The sequence below is a fragment of the Oxyura jamaicensis genome, chromosome 14 (assembly GCF_011077185.1).
Source record: "Oxyura jamaicensis isolate SHBP4307 breed ruddy duck chromosome 14, BPBGC_Ojam_1.0, whole genome shotgun sequence".
Taxonomy (NCBI): Eukaryota; Metazoa; Chordata; class Aves; order Anseriformes; family Anatidae; genus Oxyura; species Oxyura jamaicensis.
Window position 1 is genome coordinate 11,598,820 of NC_048906.1, and position 25,665 is coordinate 11,624,484.

At 42.7% G+C, this 25,665-nt stretch overlaps 1 protein-coding gene across 3 annotated transcripts in view; it reads right to left on the reverse strand.

Annotated features, from left to right (window-relative positions):
- Positions 1–25,665, reverse strand: part of ADCY9 (adenylate cyclase 9) — a 92,404-nt gene that overhangs the window by 14,988 nt on the left and 51,751 nt on the right. For 2 of the 3 annotated variants that reach the window (XM_035340043.1, XM_035340041.1), the window contains 5 exons: positions 24,057–24,229; positions 18,640–18,744; positions 14,224–14,441; positions 10,139–10,241; positions 6,656–6,864 (listed from right to left, as the gene is read on the reverse strand). In XM_035340043.1, the coding sequence (XP_035195934.1) occupies positions 6,656–6,864; positions 10,139–10,241; positions 14,224–14,441; positions 18,640–18,744; positions 24,057–24,229 (808 nt within the window). The remainder of the gene's footprint in view (positions 1–6,655; positions 6,865–10,138; positions 10,242–14,223; positions 14,442–18,639; positions 18,745–24,056; positions 24,230–25,665) is intronic. The other variant, XM_035340044.1, reaches the window with a different exon arrangement.

Here is a 25,665-nt window from a genome sequence, read left to right on the forward strand (position 1 = left end):
AACTTACTTCTAAGAGAAACGGCAGAAGCACAGAGCCCTCTGTGAGACCACGGGGTAGGTGTGAGCAGCGCCCCGTGCGTTTGTGGCACGGGTAATTCTGCTGGAGCCACGGTGGTTGACCAGGGAGCCTGAATGGCAAAGGTGTTTTTGGACAGAGATGCTCACAGCTGACAAGAATGTATAAATACGACATATGCTAAATGTGGAATTCACATATTCCAAAGTCACAAACTATTGCATTCGACCTAGATCTTTTTTAAAAAGTGACAAAATAAATAATTAAATAAAAATACAAATAAAAACAGATGCTTTTTTTTTTTTCTCTAATGCTTTTGACTAAAATACAAGGTATAATGTTGGATAAAAACCTGATTAAAAATGGGTAGTTTTCTGTGTGACTTGGACACTAATCGCACGGCTTTTAAATATGTCTTGCTTACGAGTGTTACTTTAATTCTCAGGTCTAGGCTTCATGAATTTTGCAACCTCTAGCATTATTCAAGAGCTTTTATTTTCTCATTTCATACATTAAAATATTGGAACTATACTTAAGTGCAAAGAAAAAAAGAGGAAATTAGGGTAACAGGATGGAAAACGCTGTAATACAGCAGCATCCCACGAGAGGGAGCTCGCAGATTTCTCAGTGCCTGGTTGATGGAGTCCCATTTAAGCCAAAAAGCACAGCTATATTACATCATAAAAGAGAATTTGCAACAAAGCACGGAAATACAACTGCATGAAAAGCAAAATAAATCCAAAAGATCTGTAGAGTAATTACTGTTTTTTCTAAAGTGTTATATACTATCCTGACAGCCTCTACCATCCACGGCAGCATCCAGCTCCAGCGGCAGCCAAGCTGCTCCAGTATCGAGTCCTTCTGAAAATGCCACCCAAGTTCATGCCTCTAAAAATAAAGTCGATCCTGCTAGAGCATAAGAACTGGGATCAGCATTTACACGGCTAAACGGTGAGAAGGAAACAGCACCGGCTCTGGCAGAGCACTGTGGGCAGCACCCATCACTCCTGCATGGAGCCGGGCACCCCCTGCCCACGCCAACGCCTGGACCCCGCCGCAGGTGCGGACCCCAGCCCTGGGGACAGGCGCCCGGCGCCGCTCGTGTCTCGCACCCCGGCCCACGCGGGCACTGCATGGAGCAGAAAGCTTGGTTTTTGCCAAGCTTCATGCCAGGATAAATTCTTGTGGGAACTATAGCAACAAATCCATCAGCAAACCTGATCTGTTAATCCTGGGATGAGGACGCTTCTTTATTTAGGCAGCTGCGTGTTTGAAAAAGCGAGCACAAATTCCAGGACAACTCCACATTTCTCAGTGGTAATGTTTACCTTCTTGCATTGATTTTTTTTTCCAGTCCAGAATCAATTGCAATGCTCTGCACTCTGGAATTAAAACAAGTGAAACCCCATCTTTCACGAAACAGATGAAGCCTGTGAATGCGGCACAGCTCTCCCATCACAGGAGGCGAGCGCTGCATTAAATCCAGGCAGCAGGAGAGCTGCAGACATCTAATGGCTACAGGGCACTACCGGTAAATAATGCAGTGTCAGTGGGTAGCTCAACAGGGCTTAAACGCTGAAGCATCTAAGATGTTTACACAAGCTGCAGTTCAAATTAGTAACTTTGACATAAATGATTAATGGCTAATGGAGAACATTACCGTCATTTCTGTATTTACTGGCAGTTTAAAATCAATTCCCACATTTCAAATCAAAAGCTTTTGGCACAGCAGTGAATTGGTGGGATATTAAATACCAAAGTCACAGATGTTAGAAATAAATAAAGGCAAAACAGAATAGTTTGCCCTTGCATCAATACTCTGTGTAAGTCAGGTTGTTAACAAAACCAGTTCATTAAGCTCTAGTTGCACAAAGCAATTTTTGTTCTTGGCTATGAGGAATTTAAGAAGATCCAGTCGGTCGGCTACAGGGTTTCAACAGCAGACAGACTTTGGATATTACTTTGGCAAGCCTTGAGAAGGTGAAGCAGTGGGCAAAGGGCAGTTTTATTTCATCAGAGTATAGCAGATTTCCATTCTACTGCTTTGACCGTATTTGCTTTTTTTCTTAACGCAGGCGATTTTTTTTTCTCTCTATTAAGGTACTTCTAAACTGATGAATCAACTTACCAGGTGCTCCCACCTCTCACTCTTTGGAACAGGATTGAAATATCCACTACACTGGATTCATCTCCTCACTGAGAGATCTTCACTGAAGGGTGTTATTGAAAGCAATGCATGTTTTAAACATCTTATTTATAACAGGTTTTAATTGAGAACAAGAACTGGATGCAAAAAGCTTCTAGTCAACAAAAAACTTGTATTCTCACCTAAAATAGCGGGCAGATCTCTTTTACCTGTATTCCTGCAGAAGCACCCCTAAGAATCCCACGTGAAACCACACACTGTCGTATGCTAAGTGACATTTCCCAAGATATTTTTATAAAATACCAGAACTTTAAGACCTCTTACACTCCAACGGAACTCACGAAAATCAAAGTAGTCATATTTCAAGTGGGCAGAAGGACATTCTTTGTACTACATTTACAGAACTGGAGATGACATACTCCACATGCTGACAAATTAAGCACCACTTTTTGCATGCAGCTTTAAACAATTAATTCTAGAGTGGCACTTGTGATAACAGTGGGATCCTCATCTATAGATACTCCAATAATTTATTATCAGACACTTCTGAGAAATAAAAACATCCTTCTCCTGCAAGCCTTGCTCCATAAGGACTTCTGCTCTAACAACTTCAGTTTTACCTCGTTTCTCATTGTGCAGGCAGCGAGTGCTTTCCTCTCCCACTACTGCAGCTGGACTCGAGCCCTTAGCCACAAAGCTGCAGTGAGTACTTCCTAGTCTGAGCACTGGATTCAATTAAAAGTCAGACTGATTTAAATACAGGGTGTTTCGCATCATGATAATGAAAATACAATGAGAAACTTAGGCAAGAATTTTTTGGTCCCAAAATAATCCCTCTCCTGAAATTCTAGGATTGTGCCCAGCATTGTAGTCCAATCCCCTCCCTTAAGATATCTCTGTGGTATTCTGTGATTGTCACTTGTGATGGCATTTCTGCACAGGAAGCTCTGCACTTTTCTGCGTATAATGAGCGGTCAGAGAGAGCAGTCCTCGCTTTGAAGACAATTTAAAGAGGGAAAGGATGATTTTGTTCTTTCTGATCAAAGTGAGATGGAATAAGGGCACAACAGTACGTCTGTCCTCTTGATGCCAACAAGCTCCATGCTTCAGCAGTGAAAACAGAGCTGCCTGTAAACTCATCCTCTGGGAATATGCAATGCAGTGCACAATTTAAAACATTTTGAATTTAATGCAGCCAACTAAGGAACACTTACAGAATGATCATATTTCAATAGCACAGATGGGGAAGTGGAAGGTTGTTACACTTGTACATGAGTGCGTGCCTCAGGCTGTGGAGACTGGAGTGGCCCAAAAATGTATCTTACTGTACGTAAATATGTACCATAAATTCAACATAAAAATACCAAACAACCCTAAACCCCAAACAGACATCAAATCCTAAAAAAAAAAAAAGTGCCCCCAGAATACGCCAATGTATTTAGAACTACCTTAGCTCTTAGAATTACCTTAAAGGAGGCTATAGAGAGGTGGGAATCAGGCTCTTCTCCCAAGCACCAAGTGGTAAGATGAGGGGAAATGGCCTCAAGTTGCACCAGGGAAGGTTTAGGTTGGATATCAGGAGAAATTTCTTTACTGAAAGGGTTGCGTGGCATTGGAATAGGCTGCCCAGGGAAGTCACCATCCCTGGAGGTCTTCAATAAATGTGTAGATGTAGAACTTAGAAGCATGGTAGACTTCAGTACTAGGTTAAGGGTTGGACTAGATGATCTTAGAGGTCTTTTCCAACCTGAATGATTCTATGATTCTAACTGAAAACAAGCCAGAAGGCTTCTGAGACGGTCTTTAACAATAAGAGCTCTTTTTCAGTGCAAAGTAAGAGGCTATTTTCAAGGAAGTACCCTGGGTGAGATCTCCCCAGATCTGAGATGATCCTTTTCTGAACTTCAGAGTAACTTAGGAGTTACTATAGATGCCATGATGAGGTGTAAGCCAAGTACAAATTGTGTTTCGTTTACTAAAGGAAAGATTGTGAATGTGAGCCTGTGGCAGCAAGTGACTGAGAAGCAACTGCTTGTAACTCTGGAGTAAATTTCCAGATGCTTTCCTCATGCCAGAAGAAAGGAGAACACATCTCACAATTGCGTGACAAGGGCCCCAGTAGCTACTGATAGCCAGCGGCTTGTTTTCTATCTCAAATTCCTCAGCCACACATTTGGTGGAGAGGGCAGGGAAGGGCAGCAACCACTTCTCCCATCCAGCAATTCCTGTTTCCCAAATTAACCACAAGAATTTGTGGGGTCTTGAGATTCACAGCCATCTCGGTCCCAATGAAAGCAGCAAGTGCTAGTGAGCACCCATCATCTGCACTCGTAGTAGCTCTGCAGGAATTACAGTATTCCCTGCACGCCCAAACCTCCCATGAGTGTCCGTTAGGAGAAAGGCAAACTTGTGTGCTCTCAATCCATTGTTTATTGAAAACCTGCTGCTACCGTAACAGCTGGGATCACTTAAGTTTTGGTGACTGTCTACGGATGTTCACCAAAAGGTGAGATGTTTCTCAATGTATTTTTCCAATCAGAATTAAACACAAAGGAATGATTAATATTAAAAAATAGATACTTCTAAGACTTAGGAGTCTGCTTTAAACACTGGCTTTTTAAATCAATGTGACTTTAAATGAGGAAACTGAGCCTGTTCAGGAAGTAAAATTCAGGTTTTAAACCAACACAATCTCATGCAAATGGCAGAAATGTCACTGGCAAAAACAAATAGCATTAAGAAAACATTATAAGGCCACTTAAACTCACCTTGGTAATGGCCCAGGCTCACTATCAGAGAGCATGGATGTCAGCAATACGGTGCTGCAATGAATCTAAACCTCCCTACTGCCGTACACAGCTCAGAAAGACAAAACTGCTTTGCAAATTCCTGACTATACAGATAGCATATTGAAAACAACAGCTTTCCTTCTTCTCCTTAAATAAAACATGACCCACCAATTACAGAAAGGGACTGAAGAAAGGAAAACCTTGTGTACCCACGTATAAAAATGTATAGGATTCTAGCATTATCTTTTTAACTGTATGAAGTAAGAAAAGGTAAATGCAAAGACAATAATGTGCCATTGGAAGAACAAGGAGGAACAATAACATGTTGAAAAATACTGAAATGGAGTATTTTGATAAGGTATCTGCAAGGCGAATAAACAAATTATCTCCAAATGCACCTGGGTAGCAGAAACCAGCTCTTGTACAAAGCGGTGGCTGAGTTGTTCAGAGCTGAACAAATCCAGGGATTCAGTTCCGTGGCCACCTAACCCAAACTAACTGCTCACCGTTGCCTTCCTGCTCCCCATCCTGACGTAATGAAGGAACTGCCTGGGCTCGTTAAACTGACAAGAAAAACTTTCACTTTTCTGAGTTTCTAGTTTTTCCAAAAACTCCAGAACTACAATACTATTCAAGCTGTAACAGCCAAATGCACCTGCTAAGAAACACTACCTTCAAAAGTACTGTCCCTGTTCATAAATGACACCTCTTTACTCCAAAACACACTCCTTCCTGTAAGCATGCTTGCATACCTTTGTAGGCATACTTGAGTTACAAGGATTACTTTGGTGGATGAAGTACAAATTATTTTTTAACCTTGACCCTGAAAACTCAGACTGCAAGCTTCAATCTATTGTTTCTTTTGGAACAACAGCAGAATTGCTTCTAACTTGTAAGTACAAAAGCATTTTAACTTACACGTAACCAACAGATCTGCAGAACTGCAAGTGAAGACACCCATTTCCACACACCACCCGCATAACATTCTCTTGTGACAGTGAAAACAGAGAATGAGGGGGGCAGAATAAACTCGCCATCACAAGTACAGCCAAACAAACATCTAACTATTGCGTCTACCATCTGGGTTAATAACACGTTACACGTGGTATCTGCGCACATCAGACAGCACGCCCAGGAGAGCATGAGCTTTACTGAATGCGTGTAACAACTGCAGTCTTCTGCTAAGGCCTGGGGAAACCCCACGTTAGGCAGGAACTGCACAGTAACGGATCTTCAACAAGTTACAAACGATGGGGTAAGGACCGTAAGTGTCCCATAAGTCCAGAACACATATCCTGGAGGTGACCGGGCATAAATCGGGAATGAGAAATCACTGTTAAATACCAGTAGTTGTCCCTGCGGCTAAGCCCTGCCTCTGATGGCACAGGGCTTCAGGGGCACCCTGAAGAGCCTGGGGGCTGGCGGTTCGTTGCTGCAAGGAGGCAGTGTGGGGGCTGGCAGGGCCCTGACTGCGGAGACAAGACCATGCCCTGCCTCGAGCAGCAGCTGACTGTCACACAGCCGAGGAATTGGGGGGAATACTGAACTTCAGTGTGTCAGACCAAAACACCAATGATTTGAATATTAAACTGATCAGAGTTGAAATGGAAATCATTAAGAAATCTGATTCTTGACAGATGTGCTGTGACTTTGGCAACTGCTTTGTTTCTGACTCCTGTTTCAAGACTGTTATGTTTTTATTACCTAATGGAGATGACGAGGGACAGCACCTCCAGCAGGATGGCGATGATGAACACGACGACTGCCGCAGGTGGCGGAGGGGACGCCACCATCCCGTGTTTCAGGAAACACGTGACAGATAGTATGAGGAAGACTGTGGTGGAGAGGAACACGTCCAGGAGTGAGCTGAAGGTAGCGCTGGCAAACGTCTTCACTGGAGCATTCCTTATAACCTGCGTGGAACACGAGGGTTGAGGGAAGTGATGACAATGAATAAATGCTCTCTTGCCGAATTGACTGTACCATAAACAGCAGCTCACAAAAATAAATAGAGGAATACAGAACATTTTGCCACTTCATTAATCCACTATAAGTACTGTATTAAAAAAAGAAACAGAAGAGGTTGTTCAATGACTAGCAGTTCCCTGAGAATACGCCTACGCTGCAGAAACACACTGGCAGCACAGCCCCTGAGTATGGTGTGAATCTTTTTTTTTCTTAAAGACCACTATCATTTTTTTTTAACAGAATATAATGATATAGGAATAATACAAAAATTGCCAATACTATGCAAAGGAACATAAAAAATGTAATTACTAGCAGAGAAAGCTATCAGAAGTTTTCTTCAAGTATTTTCATTTAAAATAACAGTCGAAATTACAACAGTAAAAAACAACAACAACAACAACAACAAAAAACACCTTTCTGGTTCCAGGGGTTCTTGAAGAAAACCCTCCAAGCACCACTCAACTGAAAGAGTTAGTTCACCGTGGCAGAGCTCACATCTCCCTTTCAGACAAGACTAAAGCAGCAATCAGGACGCTATGTAACCTGAACTGATCTAAGGCCAGGGCTCCAAGTAACTCTCTGCTGCAAGCAACCCCTTACCACACGTTCCCACCCCACCTTGTGCTGGCGCAGCTGCGGTGTGTGCTGGTTTGGCCAGTCCAGCTGAAAACCAGACCATGAGCTCCGCGCCCTGGCTTATTCCACTAAGTCTTAGGAGTGTTTGTATCTTCCCGAGGGACCGCAGAAAACAAATTCCAAAGAAAAATGAGAAGTATGCTATTGATAAGGCCATGAAGTAGCCCCATTTGAATACCGCAGTCTTGTACTCTGCTTTCGTTTGGACATTTCTTTCACTCCTCAGAACATTATTGGCACTCAGCAGCATAGCAAAATGAACTTGTTCTTCATTTGTAGCTCTCTGCAACCTAATGTATTCAGCGAGCTTTGTTTCAGTGCCAAAATTACCTTTTAATCTGAACTGTAGCAGAATCCCTTTAGTCCACATACACAGTCACATAAATTGAATTAGGGAAATCAGCACTGCATCCTAAAGTGACGGTGTTAAGGATGCCCTAACAGTGTTAAGTAGTGCCTTAATTTCCAACCAAGAACAGGCTAAGCAAGCTCTCGGGACGTGGAGACACTTAGGAATGATCACAAAGCAATCATGCAGCTGCCACCGTGTAATTAGAGGTGAACTCACTGGAGCTGGAAGTTACGTTCAGCAACAGTGAACTGCGAGGCATTTCAACAACCAGCAATGCCACAATCACTTTGCTCCCCAAGAGATTTTTGTTGTTTTGTTTTGGACCAGTACTGTGCTAATACTAAGGCTTTAACAAGTTTTGTCCCAGCGCTGCACAGTTGCTATTACAAAATAAGATTCCCATTTTCAGGTAGGTTTACGTAATAATTTTCAAATGAACAGCTTACCACCAACAAAATGCACAGACCTCATTCCTTCTCCTTCCTCTATGAATTTCCTGCACGCCCACATTACTAGATCAATCTGCGTGTGCTTGACTATCACTGCTTTTCTTCTCTTTCCAATCTTTCAGCTGGAAACATTTTGATTTACTGTTTTCTGTAGAGTTTGTACAAATTGAGCAGGCAAACAGGGGTCTGTGTGTGCATGTGTATGTACACACACACACTGGTATGAATACCATGTAAATTCTGATTTATTGAAAGAGCACAAACCGCTCTTGGTTTGCTCTCTTGTAGCAGTCAATCCAGGATATGAGAAGATGTAATACACTGCTGTAGATAAAACTTCAAAAATGTGAATGTCACCCACAGGAAGCTTCTCCCTATTGCTGCTGGATGAGCTTTATTCAGAGATACCAATGAAAGTGCTGCAGGATGAGCATAGAGTTGGTGAACAAGGTGGATGAATTGAACTGCATCACTACCATGCTTCCCTTATTTAGGGAAAAAAAAAAAAAAAAAAGAGGAAAAAGAAAAAGTTAGACCTTGTTTGTAAAAAGTAGAAACCAAGCAAACAGCAGCTGCTGCTAAGGACAGCGTGGAAGCACTGCCCAGCACAGCGCAGACAGCAGCCTACAAGCAGAGAGCAACAAGCAGTGAAGCAGAAATCCTACCTGTCCTCAGATACAGCGTAAACTGGGAGGAAGAAAGAATCAATACCTTCCTTTATCATGGTGGGAACTGTGCCAGATGTGTGACCCAGCCTCACAGCTCAGCACTGCTCAAGGGCAGGGCCCATCCCCTCCTGCTCCCAGACCCTCACCTCGTGCTGCCTCTGGCACTCAGTAGCTGCTGGTTCAATTCCAAGACAGCAGAAAATAGAGGGAAAAGGAAAAAAAAAAAAAAAAAAAGGAAAGAAAGAAAGCCCCAAACAGCAAAACAAAACATGAATATTTTATGCTAGGTTAGTAAAACTGGATCACAGCAGGGAAGTGTGGTAAGCACCAGAGCCATTAGCAGGAACAGGGAGCAGTAGGAACAAGATGGGAGAGCAATTGCCCTCTTCTGGCAGTACCTTTTCAGCCACTCATGGAAATGCAACCTCAGTTAGTACTGACATCTATTGTTGCTACATGCAAGCTTACAACATCTTGCTAGTTCCTATCAACACAGAAGGAATATCTACTGACGTGTAAAGTCTGCAGAACTACTAGCTCCCAAGGGGGTAAAGGACTTGTTATACTCACTGCAAAATCCTAAAGAATGCACCAAGTTCCTTACTATTTACACACTGTTCCTTACAATTACATAGTGTTTTGAACTGCCTGTTTTTGAATGCAACACATTTACAGAACTTATCATATTGAGTTCAGACCAGATTTGGGTATCCCTCAGATAACCAGGAGGCTGTGGCATGAACAAGAATCAAATTCAAAAATAGCATTCTCAAAGTCAGGACATTCAATGAGGAGGCAAGTAAGTCATTTACAGTTCTCCGACCTGCCTAAAACCTTGAAACATTAACTTGAAAATGGAGAAAAGGCAGGAGAAGTGATCAGTGTATCCCGGTGGGTTGTGAAAATGTATTTCCAACCCAAATCTTGGACTAGACTCAGGACGTGGCACAAGACAGGTAAACTGAGACTGTTTTCAGAGGCAGCAATACTGAGTAGTGAATCCCACTTGACATTTCATAACCCTTGTCATCAACTGCAATGAAATGTGTTAACAACGATTACAGACGTTACTTGAATGGATTACAGAAGAAAACCAATGCCAGGAGAAACGCACCTCTTCCTGATAGCTCGTCCTGTAGGCCATCTCCAAATCCTGATCCAAGAAGTTCAGGCTCAGCTTGTTAATAGGCGGCTTAAAGAAGTAGTCTTTCATGAGGCTAAAGAGAAAAGACAATTCAGCATCAGTTTATTCAGCTGGAGTGTTTTCAGAGCCCCACCATTCTGTGGTTCTGCTTCCAGGGATGGAGGCGCTTGCATTTGCAGTTCCTGGAGTTTTCCTTTGCTCTCAGCCACCGTGGTACCCCCTTATCCTCGCTCAGTCAGAGGAAATGTTTTACAAAACCATAACAGAGCAAACTTCTATATTTTCAGGAAGACACTAACAAGCTCTTCTGGAAACTTAACAGCTACAACTGCAGGTGGCTACAGATAACTGTATATAAGCTAGCTGGATAGTAAAGGTTAATTGCTGCTACAGGTGCACAGCCTTAGGAGACGCGTGGCCGTGGGATGTTTATGTCTTGGATGGAATTCTATTGGACAAAGCAAGCCAGGGATGATAAAGGTGACAAACTGTTAGAAAAAAAACATGGTCCATTTTAGAAAACAGCACCGTCTTGTTACTTCAAAGACACTAAAATATCTCAGTAACTCAGCTGGGAACATTTGCTTAACGATCCAGGCTGCAGAAAAATGTAACCCAAGGTGATGGATGGCTTAAATTTACTTCTGCAACAGAAAATTTGAAATCTCCAGAACCCTCAACAAAGGCACTAACAACTAATGAAATGAGCTTACTAGAACTAATGAACAAGTAGGCAGCACCTACCAGAGGGTGTTTATTTACTCCTTCACCTTATCTTTCAGTACCAGGTGCAGCTCAAACACGAAAGGGGCCTTAAAAATTAAAAAGTTGTTTCTATTTCCTACCCTTCAGAGAAAAAAAAAAAAGCATTTTTTGAGTTCTACATTAGTTGTAAGAAGTCTGTGAAAGATATTCTCTGGTGATACCTATGACACTTGATCTGCAGACCTCTTCTTTCTCTAGTAGGTGTCAAAGAGCTGGAAGGACTCAACTTACTCAGCATAGACTGCTTTGTGCCCGATGGTCAGGCTTGCTTACCAAATTTATTTCTGGGATAGTCTGTCACTCTCTCTTCTGTCATTCTAATCTGAGACTTCAGAACACACGCTCTCCTTATGAACCTTGTTTAATTTCAAGCAAATGATTCCACTCATAACATATAATACACTGTTTTAAAAATTGCCCTAGAATCTGAAATGGGACTGCTTCTTTCCAAGTGCTACCTAGCACGTGAGCAAAAATTGGAGTGGACTATTCTGCAGTTGCTAACTCTAAACAAAAGACACAGAGATGCACGAGACCAACTTCCAAGTAACTGAGGAAGCTGAAAGACCCTCGAAAGTTTGTCTGTACCTGCATTTTTTTTTTGTACCTCTGGCAGAGATTTTTTAGACGCCCAAACTTCCCAATACAAGATAGCATGTGGGAAGCATTTCTTCTCGAGATGCAAGACCAACCAAACACATGCACTGCTAGACTGAGGCTCTAGAAGACAAAGACTTCAACCAAGAATATGGCAGATTCTTTACATCCTTTAAACACTCTGGTTTTGGCCAATATATTAAAAAACATTACAGGATGCTCTCAAGGAATGACAAGAGCCATTTACTACTCTTACTACCTCTTATACTATAGTTTTCTTCTAGAATACATGGTAGCACGCAGATTGCAATGAACAAAGCAGGGTATTTTTATAGTTGTTGTAGTAAAGCCGGAGTTAAAGCTCAAACTATGCACTGTGCAAAATACATATAATCAATTTCTAAGAAAAGGCAAGCTGATAACTTCCATGGAAAGGATTCCTGTGTAACGCAATAATACAAAAATGCCACACTAACACTGGCTTTACTGCTATTATTTTTAAAGATGACGGGAACTGTGCTGAGATATCAACTCCAAGGCAAAATCTGGGCACCCAAAGAGCCCAGCAGCCAGTTGTGAAACTGTCAGACACACACCTGAACTCCAGAAGAGGCTGGGGCATGACAAACACCACCAGTGTTCAATGTTTTCTCACACCCAGCCCTAGGCAGCTGTGCAGCACACAGGCTCCTGAATCGTCCCTAGGATATGTTTAACTCTTCCCAGCTGTACAGGAAGCCTGCATGATTAATTTAAACACCTAATCACCATATCTAGGTTAGACATCTGTGAACATGATGCCTAATTTACATTGCAGATCAGAACACCTGCATCATGCAACATGGTGCAAGTCGCTACCCAATGCAAAGAGAAGCTCTCACTTGCTGCTGCTGGGTTTGCAGTAACGTCAGAGCAAAGCAGCAACATTCCAGTAATTATTACTGTGAATGATGTGAATCTTCATGTAAGATGACCAAGTGGAAGTTTGGATTTCACTCCATTTGCTGACAAAACTCAGATTTCCCATTCAACCGTCCTCATCGATACTAAATTTGAGACCAACGATGTATTACATTTTACAGTAGGGGATCAAACTTTTTTTAAATGACTCATTACATCTAACTTAACACTAAGAAATGTTAAAAAGGATTGATACAAAATGGTAGGCCTAAACCATTTTGAATAGACCTAATTAATCAGGAGATTATTTTTGGAAAGTTATGTTTACACGAACCGAACTCAGCAGAGAAGTTTCCCTGGCAACAAGAAATGGCCCACTTAATATGGTAATGATGATATTTAATTGAGGAAAAAAAAGGCAAAAAAAAGCTAGGCTTTGACTGATGTCACATCATGGTCCTACTTTTTCCTTTTTCTGAAGAAGTATCCATTTTGTATGTGGAGGAGGAAAGCTTCATGAATACAAGAGCTGGAGGTGGGTATCCTTAGCAGTCCACTGGCATGAATTAAGCTGCTTCTGGAACTTAAAATTTGCAGTATGCTAGTTACATTTTAAACAAAAATCCAATTTGTTTCTCCTGATTTCTGCAAACATTTGGACTTTCACAATCATTCTGTCTTCTAATATTTTGAAGTAGCAGCTTAACACCTTTTCTCAGCCACTAATGACAGAACACATGCACAAAAAGGAACCTAAATTTTTACAGAAGTTGGCCCCAGGAGAAAGGTAATCTGGAAAATAAACAAACAAACAAAAAACACCAAAACAAAACAAGCAAACCCACCACCACCAACAACAAAAAAACAACACACACACACACAAAAAAGAACAAGAGAAGAAGAGACTGGAGAAGGACTTTTGTCCCTCTCACTTCTCCCTGCTTTGGTCATGTTTCCAGTTAAGACAACACTGTCCCTGTTCCAAACAGCCTGGAGTATAAACGAGCATACAGTTTCAAGGATATTTAGATAAAATGTCCCTAATCTCAGTGGAAGCAGTGAAGCAAAAATAAGAATAGCCATAAATAATAACAAAACTAAGTTATCTGTTTAGCTGATCCAGTCAAATCACTGCCATAATAAGGGAGATACGACTGTGTGTTTACAAAATCAGTGTTGGATTCTGAAGAACATATTTTCCTCTGCCCAAAACAAGTCTTTTTGTATGAAATGCGGAGAGGCTAACTTTACAAAATGCTGTAGGTAGCTAATAGGTCCATGAGAATTCACTCCTATTAATTCTGCTTCCAAGCCAAATGTGATTTCTAGGCATTAGTCACACAATATTATCAGATATTGTTCTCTTGCAATACAAAAATTTGAATTTTGTGGTTCGGATTATATATTACACTTTTAATTTCAGATGACAGTACATAATATGTGTATTAGGAGGAGTTTTGAATGTAAAGATAAAAGAGTTCAACTCTGTAACAAGTCACTGAAAGAGTGTTTTTCCTTTTCAAAGACTTGAATGAAGAATGTCTGTTAACCGCAGAAAAAAATGATGAAAAACCTGGCTTTACAGAGCAGAATATTTTTGAGTTCATGTTCCTACTATAGGTTAAACAGAAGACAGACTAAGATCAGAAAACATACAGCATGTTATAGTATGTTTACAATAATTATTGGCATGAAACAAAAAGCACACAAATGCTGATTACAGCTATGGGACCCCTTTTACTGTCTTTTCTTCCTTTATATACCTTTTCTCTGTGCAGCTCCATTTTCCTTACCTGTCTTCTTTAATCACATCGACAAAGTGAGCATCTGTCTTTTCTCTGATGTTTTTGAACCTCAGAGGAAGGAGAGCTGATTGATCCAGACTCACGCCCCCCCATCTTCCTTTCTCTTGCAACATTTCATAAAGCGAGGTTTGACTGTTGCTCAGCTTTTCTTCTTGTGGAGGACTCAAAAGTCCATTTTGAGTCTTTGGACTATGGCCTCCTGGAGCCTGCATGACAGAAAGCAAAAGATACACAGGGAACATGAATGGTTGAGAAAGCAGACAGGAGAGATATAATGGAGCAAAAGTCAAAAGTTCTTCCCTCAGCACGCTGAACTTTTATGTGATCATGTCAAAGACCTACCTCCACCTGCCTTGAAATCATTCATGTCTGCTAGAAGTGCACGCCTCTTTAGGTGCTGTCTTTTTGCTTTTTATGTCCCTGTTTCCAAGGCATCAGAAAGCAAATTACATTTCCACATGTGCAATGACAGACCAATGACAGACCCAAACTTCATTCACTCATCTTCAGGTCAAGATTCTTCTCAAAATCTTTTTAAATACCTGCTTTAACTGTGCTATCTTTCCACAGGCCATGAGATGTTAACTCTGCCAGCCTTGCTGATCCTGCCACTGTCCACTACAGCCTCACTGCTTTCCCAGAAAGATGGAACAGCCATATCTGAACAGCCCTTTCGTACAGCTCATCATCCTACAAGAATATTCTGCAACTGAAACCACATTTTCCTCGCTAAGATATAGTTCTTTAATTATTGTATTAATAATGTACTTTTCAATTTTGACACCAGCCTGAAATACACTTGAAGTGCACAGGATCAGCAATTCTGCTGTCATTCATTTCAGAGTAAAAATAAGTTTCAACCAAAAATGATTCTATTTTCATGGAACGTGAAGTTCTTTCTTTACATTTTGTTTGATCTAGAGCAATGTGCATCGAAGCAAGTCCAAGGAATTAGACAACTAAATACAGCTAGAATGAAAGTGAGCTGCAGTTAGTCAGGATCATTTTACAATTTTCAAATACAAACATGTATCAAAACTTTGCATATTTGAATGTTCATCTCCCCCCTCCACGTCTTATCATTTTCCACGTCCATCCTCATCCTGAAACCCACTCATGACAGAAGTTTCTTCATTTCTGCCCATACAGAAGTCCACACAGCAGTGACTAGCTCCTCCAGAGGACTATTCTTGGATGCCACTGCAGTGACCATAAATACCACACCACTCAATCACGCACTGAAATATGTTCCTTAGATTGTAAAATCAACTTAGCTAAAGCTGAGAAATACCAGATTTCTAGCTGCCCATGCAAAATTAATTGAATACCGTTGCGTCTCTAGGCTGTAAAACAAATGAGGAATGTGAACATAGGCAGGTATAATTGAAGGCGCACAGGCAACTGTTAATATATTATTTCCTAGTTTTTAACAGGAAGATGTTAAAACAAAAAAGAAGCATTCTTCTAACATAAGCATTTCTGGTACCCATTTTCTAGTTGCACAAACATACAAACACAAACGTTGTACATGTTAAAAACTTTCACGCATCACTGCTTTCACAAATAATTACCAGTGAAGATATGAGACAGCAGCAGCAGCAGAACATCACCTTGAGCAGGGAAGAGTCAGAAAGCACTTGGGCTGGGCTCCCCATCCCCATCAAAACTTCCAGCGCGAAAGGAAGACCTGCTCTGCCCCACAGCCGTAGCAAGCAGGAGGAAAGGCAGGAGGGAGGCAGACCGCGCTCCCGTTTCCCCCTGCCCTGGCAGGACGCAGGACTCCTGTGCGCTGGCTGCCCAGCAGGAGGAGTGCAGCACGGGGAGGACAGGATTCCCAGCCTTGTCCCTACTATGACTCAAGACAGCTGTTTTGGCAGCTTGCAGGTGTTCATGGTACAGCGACAGCAGCTGATGAAGTATAATAGGCAAATTTAGTAGTTACCTTGGTGTGCTGCCAATGTTTTGCTAAGGAATGTAAGCAACAGAAGAGAAAGGTGATTTCAGCAATGTGTATCTCTTGGACTGGACAGGCACTTGTGAGTGTGACAGAAGGGCACTCTCCTGGTCACCACCAAAGGTCTCCAGCGTCTTTTCTATGGGACAGCATTCAACAGCTTCCAAACAAGCCCTCCAGCAGCCGGAGCAGGTCACCCAGCCCGCCCAGAGGGAGAGCTGCGAAGGAGCAGAGGGCACGGCAGTGATGGCCGCAGTGACCGCTGCTCCCGAGGCAAGGAGAACTGTCAAACAAGCGCCTGAAGTGAAGGTTCCTCATTGCTGCTGTTTGTTTTTTTAGTGCTAAAGATTGTATTTGCTGAGAGCACTTTGCAGAAAAAAAAATGAGGCCTAGAAAAATGAAGGTCACGGTTATCACCCTTTTCTTTATAAAGGATCTTTTTCCTTTTCCTCACCCTGCTTCACTTGAAAAGCAGTAAAGGAGGGAACACAGATTTTTTGTCTGGGCAGCTCAGAGAAAAGATATGCGTACTGTTTGCTTTCCCTGTCTGTTCTTCGAGTTCATCTTAAGAATGCAGTGAGAATTTCTGCTCTTTCAGAGAAGGTCAGCATGGACTTCTCTTGGCCTTTTCTCTTCAGCTCCTTGGCAAAGGATCAAATCCCTAAGAAAATGCTTCCCTTTGGTCAGCTCAAGGTTTTCCTGTGCTGTCTCCACTCTGTTAATCTTAACAGGAGGGGATTAGAGTTTGAAACTGCTTGCTTGTAAGCAGAAAATCCCTGTTTAATAAATTCTGTTAGCTCCAGTGCTACTGTGGGTTCTGACAGCCATAGGCCGTGCAGTTCTCCTGAGCACTCAGAGATGTGACGCACCACGGGACTGCACCCCTCATGAAGAGACCCAGGGGTTCCAAAGAATGCTAGGGTCCAAGGAGGTGGTTAACAGTGTTTTGGGAGATGAGAGAACAGGAGGGGACATGAATGCTGCAGGGCCAGGTGCAGTGACGTGGTGTGAGGAGAGAACAGAGGTGAGCAGAGGGAGCCGATGGCTCTTCTTCTTAAGAAGCTTTCATTTAAATGGACGTTCCAGACTCAGTGGATAGCCACTTAGCTACCTAGTTTTTGGGTAGCAACTCGTGACCTGTGAAGACATGAGGGACATATGATCTGGTCTCCACCAGCTTATTTCTTCCAATGAAGTTACCGATGTTTTTTTCAGCACTGGACAGGCCTCTTCCAAGCAAGGTTCATTGACCTTGATTAACATACATGAGGCTAAGACAGCTGCAGTAGGAAGAAACTTTAAAGAATAATTCTGATGAAGACAATATATGACAACAGGTGGTTGGTATTGGGAGGAAAATCTCTGTTTGCAGTCTGTTCCTGGAGACCCCTGGCACGTGGGCAGAAGCAGCCTGGGAAGCAGCATCTCATGCTCACCATCTGGGAAGATCTCCCACAATGTTTTCTGTCTCGAAGATCTCATGCTGTTCTGAGAACAGTACCTGCTGGCCACTCTGCTCTATCTTCCTGAGAGTTGAAAAGATTAGTGTGTTTTTTTTTCTTCTTAGTCTGTTTCCTAGGAACCCCAGCACAGAACATGGCCTACTGTGCTACATAGCATTTACAAAAATGCTGGCAAGTTTTTTTTGTTAGCTCTATACACAAGAAGAGTTCTACAGACGGATGAGAAGGAAAACAACCAGATAGCTATCTCTGAGAATAGTTATAAAGTGATTCTCCCCAGTGAGGAAAAGCATTAAATGTATTTGAAAATATAACAGAGAGCTGATGAGCTCTGGCATCCAGTCTGCATTTAGGTGGGAGCTTAATTTTCTGGAAAGGGGGAAGAGATGACAGGCAGAGCAGGGAGGCTACAAAGGCCACAAACAAGACGGCAAATAGGCCATGTCTGGTACTGTGGAGGGAGTAGGTAGCTTCGGTAAATATATCTAAGCAACAAGCAAGGAGAACAACTTTGGCAGCAGCATGCTGAATATGTAAGACGCTCTATTTGTCAAAAAAAGGATGTGAATGGACTCAGGTGCTGTGAATTTCAGCTGTGGGCATGAACAGGAATGACCGTGTTTTAGAGCTACGATACAAGAAACAACAGCAAGACACAGGTGTGTGACTTGTGGCTAGGTGACACACGGCGACTGGTGTAAGCGATGGAGAGGGTGGTAGCGTTGTTTGTGCCTCTTTCATTCTCTGGCCTCAGCATTAACTTAAAGAGCCCAACTTTTAGGTCCTTCTCAAATTGGCCCATAAAATTACTAATTGTTTTGAAAATTTGGGGTGGGGGGGGGGGCAACCGAAGTTCAGAATACAACTGCTCAAAATTGGTTCTGCTGCTTAAGAGCTTGAATAAAGTAATAGCTGTGCAAAAATGAGAAAGCTAACTGAAGCAGAGAAATAAGGGGAAAGAAGGGAAGTGATAAATACTCAAATTACCTTTGTACTGTTTTTATGCTCATCCTGACAACCATTTTGGATAGCTCCTTCATCTATGCTGACATCGCAGTGGGGTGCAAGGGTGGTACTACATGAAGGGCAAGGCTGCAATGAGACAAAAAAAATTTAGCCAAGAACATTCTGGTGTCCTCGTAATGGTATGCGATTTATAATGTGGCCTGCTTGTATGCTTGCTGCATGGTTAAAAGATAAACAAAGCAACAGAAAGGGAAACAGGGAGAAAAATTTGAAAGGACCAGAATCCACCATTTCAAAACCAAATCAGATTTTTTGCTTACTAAAGCTAAATCTAATCCAGGAAAGATTTACTGCTGTAAAATCACAGATAGTCTGTAATCACTACTCTCTGGCAAAGGAGTACCCCAAAAAGAAAGAAATATCCTTCAGTGAGAGAAGTGCAATTCTCTAGTTTAAAAAGGGTCTGCAAAAGGATCTGAATGTCATTATGACCAGCTGAGGGAAGGCTTAGCACAGAATGCAGCATATTCAGAAAAGCACAAAACACCATGGCGTGTTACAAACAGCACAGAAAAATGGAAAGTAACAAATCTGAAAATAATAAAGGAGAATAGTTTTTCATACAGCTCTGTAAGACTGGAGCTGTGCCTGTGTTATACTCTTGAAGCCAAACACTGAGCAAACATCACAGGAAGCAAGGAAACAAGGAAAGCAAAACCATCAACGCTCCTAATAGTTACAGGTTACGCATCTTGGAAGCAACCTAAAAGGTCACAGTTCAGCTTTTAAAACAATCTGAATTAAAATGTGGTCTTCTTAAGGCAAATTAACCCTGTATCTTCTTTTGCAAAGTCCTTCAAACTTTTCTCTCATGCTCGCCATGTAGAGACAGGATACTGCACGAGAGGGACCCTATATCCGATCCCTGTAGACAATTCTTATACTCTTCAGACAGTTTGTTGTTACCAGGCTTGCCAGAAGACTACTAATGGGTACAGACACACTAGTCACTGGGAACAGCATGCTAAATTCAGCACGCTAAGCTACATGTTGGTGGGTTATCCACAAAAGAACTTGTTGAAATTTCCAACGAGCCACTTGAGCGTTTCATCCTGAACTCAACACCCCATGTCCCTTTTATCTATTTATTTTGAACTCAGGGGGGCCTGGTGCAAGCTTCCATCCAAAATGCAACAGCTGGTCCAAAAAAACAGTAGCTTCTCCCTTCAGGTTCGCTCCCTATTTCAAAGACCAGCATGTTTCTCTTTTCAGAATTGAATTTTCACCCAGTGCCCCTTTTCCTGTCTCTTGTCGCACCTGAATTTCAGAAAAGATTCAGAAGTCTTAATTTTGAAGGTTGTTATGGGGTGGCCCTTCTTCCCGGGACTGCTGCTCCACCTCATCATTCAACCATGTACGTCTCTCAAAGGCTGTCAGGCTCTGAGCCTTCTTAGCAGCCAGCAGACCGTGACCATCACACCCACGGCTCCTCGGGAGCATGGGCCGGGCTGAGGCACTCGAATTACCTACAAGTTCCTTAATCTGGCAACGGGTGAGCAAGTTTCATCCAATTCTAAAGTGGTGCAGCCTGACCAAGTAACAGCATACTGGAAAAAAGAATGAAGTTGTTTCCTAAACAGTTTTGTTTAAAAAAATATCAAGTATCATGAATGCCTTAACCACTTTGCAGAAAGCATTACTAAATGGCTTTAAAATTGACCATGACCATGGGCTAACAAGCTTTCTATGTTCCTAGAACAATAGCTAGTAGATTTAAGCATAGCAGAAGACAGTTAATGGTGATAATAAAAATCAAATACGTCAAACATCAAAAATAAAGAAAATACTCCCCATATGATCTTGCTAATAAACCAGCAGGACCAAAATCACATGCTTAGCTCCTCAGGGTTAAAGCAGAAAACAAAAATCTCAGAAAAGAAGTCTGTCTTTTTGAAAAGAGATGGGAGGTTATCTGACCTGCCCCACGCGTTCAAGTCAATATCATAAACTTAATTCTCTACTGCAGACACTCGCAGAAGCTCCGTGCATTTGTGGCCAGCCACGATGAATAATGCATTAACGCACTTTCAAACACCAAAACACGCAGAAGTACTTTCTGTTTTCATACTGAGTTGATAATGACTTTTTTTTTACAAAAAGCCTATAATTCTCAGTCAAGTATGGGATTTCACAATATATGATAGATAAAATAAACCAATACCAAAAATGGCTAAGCAAGTTACAGCGTTTTCATACAAAAATCAGCTGCTACTTAATGCTTTCAGCATCTTTCCCCAGCGTTTTAGTTGCATACCCACTTAATGACCTGAAACACGCCTTTCCTTGATATCCATACTGCAATGAGATTTGCAAACTGAACGCAGACATAGTGGAGGAGAGGAGGAAATACAATCCCTTTCGTGGATCAATTACTGTTGCACTTTCCTTCCTGACCTTCCTTAACAGACCTTGTCCACTAGAACATCCGTTCAAGCCCAAACATCCGTTCAGGCCCAAAAGGTGAAAGTCATCCTTTTCATGCAATATGGCCACTTATTCCCTTTGGAACAAAAATATTTCAGCTTGCCTACAATTTTGCCCCTCCTACTTAGTCTCTTTTGCAGAGTTGGAGTCATCTCCTCCCACACTGACACTGTTTACAGCTTTGTATTTAAAACAGTTGGCATGTAAGTCATGATTCTTCTGCAAATTATCACTCCAGACCCTACCAGCAAGCTGCAGGCTTTAAAAGAAAAACACTGCATAAAAGAAACCCACTCCTTTTCTGAAACCGTGCATGATCTGTGATTAAATTGCACATCTGTTCTTTGTGAGGATTTTTAAAATGTATTCTATTTTATTATTATTATTATTATTATTTTTAATATCATAAGACCTGTTCTAGCATGGCTGGCAAATTACAGATTTCCTGAATGCGTGACCCAGCCCTTGTGGTCCACAGTATGCCATAATAGACTACCCAGAGGGAAGAAGGCTGGAGCACATCCACACTTGAGAGCGTGCTGCAGAGCTTGGAGTACTTGCACGTAGCCCTGCTGCGAGAAGCAAGAGCACCTTGCACTCCTATACTGCAACTACGGCAGCGGAGAATGTTTTTTAATAAGTGCTGAGCCTTCACATGATTGCTTTATCACTGTGCTCTACACATTCTGATGTATTTTGGGGCATGCGTTATATGGATATTTATCAGACCGCAGGGGAAGCCGAGTTTGGGGCTGTTCAAAATTCACTCCTGTTGTCTGGCCACTTGCAAAATCCCTCAGGAGTCCTCCAGTGCTCGTGGTGATGAATAGAAACAGGTACCTCTAATCATAAACTCGATGCAGTAATTTTAGCACCACTGTAGATAGGGTGTCTGAGAAGGCTGAAACTAAGCTGGCACTTGTCCTAGACGCTCTTCTGAAGCAGCTTCCCTACTCGGACAGCCAGTGTGAGCCTCTCCTTCACTTATCTGTATAGCCATGTTTGCACTTCTGTGCAGTGACAAACACTGTAAGCATTTAAACAGCAATTAACACCCAGCCAGGACTGCACACCTCTGCTGAGTAAGTCACCCTCCTCTTGCAGAAAACACTTAGAGAAGTAAGTGCCTACCTACATGACAGCAGATCAACGTTAGAACCACAGAGTCATTAAGGTTGGAAAAGATCTCCAAGACCATCTGGTCCAACCATCCCCCTACCACCACTATCACCCACTAACCCACGTCCCCAGGCACCACGTCCAACCTTTCCTTGAACACCCCCAGGGACGGTGACTCCACCACCTCCCTTGGTGACCCGTCCCAATGCCTGACTGCTCTTTCTGAGAAGAAATGTCCCCTCATTTCCAACCTGAACCTGCCCTGGTGCAACTTGAGGCCGTTCCCTCTGGTCCTATCATTAGTTACCTGTGAGAAGAGGCCAACCCCCAGCTCCCCACAGCTTCCCTTCAGGTTTTGGCAGACAAGCCACACTGTGTAAATGCTCCCCCTCACCTAGTGCTCGGCAGCCTCACCCTGCACACAGTGAAGGGGCACGTGCCAGGTTTCTCACCCTGCTCCCTGGGCAGACATTTTAAGCACATGAAGGCTCACTGTGCGATGCAGCAGCAGCAGCATTTGGAAAAGCAGCGCAGCCCAGTTTGTCCCTGCACCACCCCTCCGGTCTGTGAGTATTCCCCCAGCGGAGACCAAACAGAAGGGGAGGTAAAAGGAGAGGTAAAAACCCGAGAGCTTGCAGCAGCCACCTGCAGACCCCACAAACAGGACCCCCCCGCCCCCACTTTGATATCCTGAAACAGGTAAGCTCCTACCCCTTACTACCTCAGCAGTACCTCTGTGCTCTCCTACGGGTTTTTTTGAGTCTCTTCATTGAAAGACGAGAGAGAGCTGGCAAGCTGGTGCCCGAGGGATGCCAAATACGCCATCCTGTTCTTACACAGCAGTAGGAATAGAAAGGTGTCACCAACAACTTGAGACCAGCCAAACCTCACACTGCATATTTTGGGAAGGACAATGACAGCTCTGCTACCTTCTGTAGTTATACAGCCCCAGCTTGCTCTGTAAGGAGATCGCTTAACTTTGGTCCATATCTGCAGACCAGCCTTCCAGCTTATCACACTGCGATCAAGTGTTTTTACTCCAAAACTAAAACCAAGCAGAGATGCAGGGTAGAGGTGCCTGAACCATGCTCTCCTGATCCAGACAGAGTGCCATGAAAGTCACTTGCTGTCAGCTCTACCAGCTAAATATAAAGAGCTCTTCCCAGGACTAAATACACTGAGTCTAAGGACAGCGACCTGCAGACAGCCACCCACGGGCCTGGCATTAGTGCCCAACTCAGGCAACCCAACACGAGGAACTCACAGCACAAATGAAAACAGAATAGACATCTGTTGTTTGGGAAATCTGTTCTGAGCTGGAAGATTGAGAGTAACAGCAAAGCTTCAAAGTAATACACATTGTTTCACAGATTTCCTTGTCAAGAGTTCTCGTGAGAGGTGTGAACATAACAAAATGTCATCATTTCTCTAAGCTGTTTCTCCATACAAATCGTTGCCCTCTAGGTTTCTAGAGCAAGCAGATAAAACACAGTCTTGTAGCCTACCAAAGCGCTTTCTCCTACCACTCAAACAATCCTGCTGTCTTTCCATGGAGATGTCTGTTATATGCTCATATAAAAAGGTTCACAGGTGCACAGCATGAGAGAGAGAGGAAAGACCAAAGCAGGCTGCAGCAAACAGAAAATCATAAAAGTTACAGTAGCTGCAGGAGACATAGATTCTTTCCCCCCAATAAAATCAAGACTATTGAAAAAGCAGTGTTGACCTCTTGGTCACAAAATACAAATATTAAGAAAATCATTTATCTGAAACCACCTTTAAAAAACATTCACCTTACTTTAGAGATTGCTTGTCAATTGGACTAGGCATTTTACCTTAGGTTTTTCCATGTGTTTCAGAGTCTTTGTCAAGTCGCTGGAGTTCTCAGCCGATGATGCTGCCTGTATCCTGGCTCCATCTCCAGACTCCAAGCCAGGAAGCAGGGCCTGTGAACAGCTGCACTGGGGTTCCTTCACCTTCTGACCGGAGATCAGATAGGTCTTCAAACCTAGAGGAGAGACATAAACATTGAGAACTGCAGAAAGACAAAAATAACACTCCTTTGGACTTCTTGGATACAAAATTCAGTAGCTAGCAAAGCACTATCAAAGCTCAAGAGCACAGCACAAAAGGAGAAGCCTCTGGGAACAACCACCAAGAATATAAAGACATTCTGGGTGAAGTGGTGGCGATCAGGATTGCCTGACACCTGCTGTCCCAGATTCAAGAGACTACTCAAACCCACAGCAGCAGCCATGCCTGACATGTACTTTATTCCATTTTCACTCACGTACTTTTGAAAAAAGAGCTAAGACTTTAGGCATTCGCTTCCAAGCTGTAATTTGAGATCAGACATTAACTCTTTGCTTCTGGAAAAGATTTACAGCCTGCTTCTCAATGATGTCTGGATTGATATTCTACCTCTGAAAACCAGCATGTCTTCCTCCACTTGCACTCTCCATTTCTCACAGAGCTGTTGTGAAGCTCACTTAATGTTGGTAGCACACTGTAGAAGGAAATGGCGTTTAAGTGCTAGAAATTCTGATGGGTTTTCATAGTCAGAGCAGACTTCACATTTCTAAAGAACAAACTCAATCTCTCATACGCCCACACGCACTCTCTGCAACTGTTGCATGAAGTGAAGCATAATTGGAAGCCAGATCCTGTATTAAAGGCCAGGCTGGTAAATACCGTGTTGTATCAAGCTGATCTGTACCAAAAATCTGTTCAAAAAAGAAGGATCTGAGTTTGGTTCAGAATATTCCTTATTGCACTTCCTTGATACTTTGCATTACAATATTCTGGGCTATTCCTAGGCACAAAGACGGAGAAGGAGCTGCTTACCACGCTCCTTCCTGAATTGAAATGAGACAGTTTTATTGCCGCTCTGTGGGAAATCTCCCACCTGGCACGGACAGGCACTGTCACGCTCCGAGAAGCGTGGCGGGACCAGCTCCCCAAACTGGGCAGTGCTCCTTATTTTGGGGTACCAGGCTGTTGCCCCACGCGATTCTGAAGCCAACCCCTCCCTGCCTGGCCTTGGAGGAGACGCTCCCGTGCTGGCTCGTGGGTCCTGCATCTGGGTCAGCAAATTTCCTGGCTTTAGATGCCCAACACCACTCGTACACAAGATGATCTACTGTGTCTGGTTGCCTCCTTCTATAGGACAAAAGCTGGACACAAACACTCCAAGCTCCAGCCCTCGGAAGACAGCATGTTTCTGTTCAAGTAACAGCTGACGTTATGATAAAGGTCATTCTCTTGCAACTTTCTTTGGAGAGATTCTATAAACGTTTTTCTGCCCATGACACGTAATACAGACAGGACTTTGTCTGTAAGCTTTCCAATACAAATAATTTGGACATACTAATAGCAGTTTTTCAGCTTCTCTGTTTATTTCCCCAGTACCTCACGCTGCTCACCACTTGCCCAGCCTATGTGGAA